Consider the following 6,000-nt stretch of genomic DNA (forward strand, 5'->3'; position numbering starts at 1 on the left):
TTATGCTTTTGATCTGTCTTATTTTCTAACAGTTTACAAGAGTTTTGCTGCTTTCCTATTTTAGGTCAAAAAATACATAAATTTAGAAACTGAAAGATCTTCAGATGTTCTAATCTGAATTGGAGGATTTTAACAACTCTATGTTGTAGGCTACAACATGCAACCATACCTCCCACTCATAGTAGTGCTACACTTTTATGAAAGCCCTATAACTTCTTTCCCCCTCCTTATGTATTAATTGATTATTTTATTAACTTATTATTACTAATCAATAAAGTAATGAAGAAAAACTTGGTTTGACTTATTTGGGCTGTTGCAAAATTTTTATAAAGCCTATGCTTTTATATATTCCAATCGTGTTTGGTATTAATAAATGAATAGATTTTGTTTTAATTAGTCTTTTTTTTTTTTACAGCACGTTAAACACTAAACAGGATATCGCGCCTTAAGTTGGAACTCTCAAACCGCAAACTAGTGATATGAATCATCATATCGGTATCATGAATCAACAGCTGAATAAAAACTCTCAGAACTCAAAAGCATCCGCTGCGTTCTGCATATAAATATAGTATACACTTGCTCTTTTTAAAACCTTTAAAAATAAAAAAGAAATGATGTAGGCAAATCTAGATTAGTCTAATAACATTACTGTGAATCTTGTTTAAAAGTTTAATAAAAAGGCTACAATTTTCATATTAATACTGAAAATGTGTTTTCCTCCTATACTGAGATATAAAGGCGCTCTTGTAATTAATATTTAACGCCACTGAAACACATATACGTTAACTTTATTTATATAAGAACGGCCTGCTCAGGTAAGGTGTCATGGGAATTTGACACTGATTGTCTCACTGCTTCAATCACGACTCAGGCCTTCCACGATGTGGCAACTTACTTTTCCAGATGTATTTTTTCTGCACGCCGGAGGAAAATGGCCTGAGGTGTTTGTTTATACATGGCCCTTGGGTTGGTCTTATCTGTCCTAAGCACTCACGCCGTGATTTCAGGCCTCCTCGGCTTGGAATTTTACAGGCCATTGTTCTCTTGAATGGCTTTTAAAGATACGAACTCTGCTCGTTAAAGCCAAAAGTTGCTGGTTCTGATTGATCTTATTTCTAACTTCCAGTTTTGAACATTTCTCCTCTTGTTTCTTAAGAAGCGTTTTTTTTTTTTTTTTTTTTTTGTATTATTATTTATTTATTTATTTATATTTTTTTCACATGGGTAAGTGATACCTCCCTCAAAATTAATTATTGATCTAATCATTTTTGACGTTCTTTATTCAGAATATTAGGATAGGTCTATATATTTTGGATAAAATCGACTACATTTTAAGGAATATTCTGGGTTCAATACAAGTTAAGCTCAGTCGACAGCATTTGTTGTATAATGATGATTACCACACAAAAATAATTTCAACCCCTCCCTCCTTTTCTTAAAAAAAGCAAAAATCGAGGTAACAGTGAGGTACTTACAATGGAAGTGAATGGGGCCAATGTTTGGAGGGTTTAAAGGCAGAAATGTGAAGCTTATAATGTTATAAAAACACACATTAATTCTTCTGTTAAAACTCATGTATTATTTGAGCTGTAAAATTGTTAAAATCGCCATTTTAGGGTTTTTAATGTAACGTTTAGGGTTTGTTGACTACATTGTCACGGCAGCGAAGTTGTAAAATTGGCTATAACAACACAGAAAAGGTTAGTAAGTGATTTTATCGCACTAAAATCATGTTAACCCACATATTGTTTATGTCTTATGGCTATACTTTTGAAACAGTGAGTATTTTATGGTTTACAGATTGGCCCCATTCACTTCCATTGTAAGTGCCACACTGTTGCCCAGAGTTTTGCTTCTTACTTTTTATTTTATTTATTTATTTATTTTTAAAGAAGAGACGGGGCAAGTCAAAATTAATTTGTGTGGTAATCAGTATTATGCCACAAATGATGTCGATTGAGCTTAACTTGTATTGAACCCGGAATATTCCTTTAAAGGCATATTCTTGTTTGTTTCTCATTCTTAAATGCTGATTTCAAATAGTGACACGCACCACAGAACGACAACACCGCTGTTGTAGTCTACGTTCCTATTCTATATTTATTTTTTAAAATGACTTGTCAAATCAACATCATCGTCATTATCATATGTATAATCATCCTTAGGCCTATAGACTATTATTAGGAGGATTTCATTGGATTTTGCGTTTCACTGACATTTTAATTTAAGAGATTGTGCAACTTTTGGACCTTTAAATTCCAAATTCACATCAGTTTACTGTTTTTTATTTTATTTTATTCCCTATAGATACCTTTTTCTATGAATGGCAGTATAACAAATCTGTGGTCGTGACTCCTGCCTGACGTCACGACCAGTAAAAGGAGGGAATCGCAGTCACGACGCATTCCTTCACAGACGCGCGGACACGCCCCAACGCGCACGGCCTCTTTATAACTGTCCGGAGTAAAGCACCAACAGAGTGCGAAGACACTGATTGAGGCTGTAGCACATCCTTAATATCTGGAATAAGGACTCTGTGAGAAATTTAAGGTAGGGTCTGGTTTTCTATTTAGTTTCTTTGATTCACTGGCAAGGAAAGTTGACTATTTTGTTTTACACAGACATAGGAATAAAACATTAAAATAGTCTATTTAATAAATGAATGTAAAGAATTTGTGAATAGGACATCACTAGGCCTATTGCATTAACAATAAAACTAACCCAATGGAGAGGGTAAACATTCTTTATTATTAAGTGTCATTAAATTGATTTTAGTCTTTGCTTTTAATTTAAACATTTTACATTATAATCAGGCTATTTCTGCTTTCAGATATGGAGATGTATCAAGCTGGATTTTACACAGAAGACTTCAGAACTCAAGAGGTTCCTGGTGGTTTTGACTTCAGTTCATATGGTAATATGTTATTTCAACTTATCGTATTTCCCTCTGTCTACTGACCATACGAGTATTTAAATATAAAAATGTAATTGAAATATCTGATTCTCTTGCGCAATATATAAATAATATTGATGCCTACGTTTGCAATTGTCACATTCATTTTGGCCTCAAGAGCGAAATTCATCTGATTTCTTTTTTTTTTTCTTTTTTTTTTTTTTCGTGGGCTTTAGTATTTGTCCAGCCTAGTTTCCTGAATCTCTGTGCAAAACATTTCCTTTGTCCTTCAACTGCAAAGCCAGAATTGCAACACCCCTGTCAAAACCCTAAAAATTAGACCTTGACATCTTGTTTGTGCGCACTAATTCAAAGCTCATCAGGAAAAGGGGGTGTTAGGGTATGCATGCTCTGAGATTTAGGAATGTTCAAACCAGGGATGTAGACAAAACGGGTGGTCAGGTTAAAGATACACCCGTTTTATTTCTGTTCCCTCCCTCTCTTCCTAATCCTTTCCTCCAGACTTCCTCCTCCAACAGATTTAGCACCCCCCTCTCCTACAGCCTTCTTCATCACCCTGTCACAGTCCCACAGCTAGTGTTTCCTTCATTTCTAGCACAGTTCAGAGTAGGGGGGAAAAACTGGTATAGAAAACTTTATGGGGTAGTTGCACAGATCTATTCCATTTGTTAATTCTAGGTGGGAAAAAATCTTCTGGCTCTCATTCATTTCATATCTTTGGTAATGTACCTCCAGACTACAGTGGTGAAGACCTGTCCTTTTTATTAGACAGCAAAGGACCTGTCCAACAGCAGTATCCAGAAACTTATTCAGAGTCCCTGAAGGAGAATTTGCACGGTTCTAAAGGTAAGCATCTAACACACAGATTCCTGTCAATTACATTAACCAGAGTCTTATAGAGCAAATATATAATCGACTGATTACAAATACATATGTTTACTGTTGGTTTACCTGAATGATTCATACTCTTTCAGTCAGCTCCAATGAATCCGGACTGTTTAATCTGGACTCCTTCCCTAAGTTTAGTTACTGGGCATCATATACTAGTAAGTATCAAAAGTATCAAAACACCTATGCAACACTTGTCTTCTTTTATGTGACCTGGCCTAATAATGTGTCATTTTTCCACAGTTCCAGAAGGAATGGTAGCGGATCAGGAATCTGCTCAAACCTACCAGAACCTTGTCCCTCTTTGTCCTTCTGAACAAAGTAGTACATTCAGCCCAGGATTGGACACCAGCAGCCATTACCAACATGGGAAAGGTCCAAGTCATAGAGGAGCATCTGGTACGGTTAATCTGGACAATCTAGGTAGGCATTAATTGTCATTATTCTGTATTAGTTTGTTCTGTATTCATTTTTTATTATATATATATATATAATGTCTATTATAGATCAGATTTTTAAAACATTCTATATTTCTTAAAACAAAGTGTGGTACAAAATTTGTAGATGATATATTAGCCCTTGTTTTCTTTGAACAGGTGCTACTGAGAGAACATATTCATTGTATGAGGCAGAGCAACAGAGCAGGCCCTCATATTGGTCCAACTACCCATCACCCACTTACTGCACTTCCATGCTTGGGCAACCCCCATCATCTTCCTCACCTCCAATTACTCAACCCTCTTTGTCATTCTGCCTCCGCGTGGCCAAAAGGCGCAGTGCATCATCTCATAGATCAGACAGGGAGGGTGAAATGGCACCCATGTCTGCTTATCCAGGTGAGGCATTCAGGCTTTCCTTATGTATTAGAATCATTTTGTCTTGTCATGATATATGGCTCAAAACTGTTTGATCTCCATCAGGATCTGGGCCCATCCAGCTATGGCAGTTTCTGCTGGAACTTCTCCTGGACTCTGCTTGCCACACCTTCATCAGCTGGACTGGGGATGGCTGGGAATTTAAGATGTCAGACCCTGCAGAGGTGAGAGCCCAAAAGTCCATAACGTTTCTAAACTTAAACACATTGACAGTTTAAGCAAGAGGGCCTCTGTTATCTCTTCATCAGTTTGTTAACCACATTTTCACATCTGTTCTAAAGATAAAGAGGTCTTATTGGTTGGTTTAAGATATTAATGGTCTCCCTTTTAACCTCCAGGTGGCGAAGCGGTGGGGCCAGTGTAAGAACAAGCCCAAAATGAACTACGAGAAGCTAAGTCGCGGTCTGCGTTACTACTACCACAAAAACATAATTCACAAAACAGCAGGGAAACGTTATGTTTACCGCTTTGTCTGTGACGTGCAAGGTATGCTCGGGAAAACGGCACACGAGGTCTTAACGAGTCTAAACATCCCACCATCAAATGCTGGATCTCCACAGTCTGCAGCAAGCATGACAAGATCAGAGGAAACCACAGAATCCTGGACACATTAGAGGAGAACATTTTCAGACACATGTATTGATCAAAATGGACTGTCAGGAGTCATGTCTCATCAAACGACAAATTGATTTGACTGTTGCATTCTAAGGGATCATTCGAGCCAAATGCATTTTTTGCATCTGTGCTGTTTAAAAAAAATAAAATAAAAAAAAATCATATGTAAATGTGCAGTTTCTAAATTCTGCTCTTAAGTATGTATACCCCAGGTTTATATTCATTCCTGCATGATACTTGTGTGCAATATCGTGCCTAGGCCCCAAGGTGTCCTCACACATCCAATGCAGTTAGAGGCCTCTACAAAGCATTGTTAGCTACCTCTTTGATTTTGGAACACTTATATTGTAAATGTTTTTTTGTTTTTTGTTTTTAGATAAACTGATGTTGTGACATCAGATTGTGAATTATTGTAAATAAATGTAATTTTTTAAATAAACATCTCTTCACAAAATGTTGCTCAGTTGTTTTTTTATTTTTCATATGTGAATTTTTAATAGGTTAAATCAATGGTTCCCAACCCTGTTCCTGGAGGGCCCCCCAACACTGCACATTTTGTATAGCTCCCTTATCTGACGCACCCAATTCAGGTCTTGGAGTCTCCACTAACAAGCTTATGAGTTGAATCGGGTGTGTTTGATTATGGATATATCCAAAATGTGTAGTGTGGGGGGCCTCCAGTAGTGTTGGGAACCACTGGGTTAAATG

General features: G+C 36.8%; 1 protein-coding gene across 2 annotated transcripts; it reads left to right on the plus strand.

Annotated features, from left to right (window-relative positions):
• Nucleotides 1-2,377: 2,377 nt before the first annotated feature.
• Nucleotides 2,378-5,745, plus strand: LOC127453933 (ETS translocation variant 4-like). 2 transcript variants are annotated; one of them, XM_051720746.1, is made up of 8 exons: nt 2,378-2,550; nt 2,831-2,914; nt 3,683-3,760; nt 3,889-3,960; nt 4,046-4,225; nt 4,399-4,638; nt 4,723-4,841; nt 5,016-5,745. In XM_051720746.1, the coding sequence occupies exons 2-8, from the start codon at nt 2,833-2,835 to the stop codon at nt 5,289-5,291; spliced, it is 1,047 nt and encodes a 348-aa protein (XP_051576706.1). In that variant the 5' UTR covers nt 2,378-2,550; nt 2,831-2,832; the 3' UTR covers nt 5,292-5,745. The 2 variants fall into 2 exon arrangements, with proteins under 2 accessions (XP_051576706.1, XP_051576705.1); XM_051720745.1 differs by having other exon boundaries at nt 2,382-2,550; nt 3,650-3,760.
• Nucleotides 5,746-6,000: the final 255 nt, after the last annotated feature.

Source organism: Myxocyprinus asiaticus, chromosome 16 (assembly GCF_019703515.2).
Source record: "Myxocyprinus asiaticus isolate MX2 ecotype Aquarium Trade chromosome 16, UBuf_Myxa_2, whole genome shotgun sequence".
Taxonomy (NCBI): Eukaryota; Metazoa; Chordata; class Actinopteri; order Cypriniformes; family Catostomidae; genus Myxocyprinus; species Myxocyprinus asiaticus.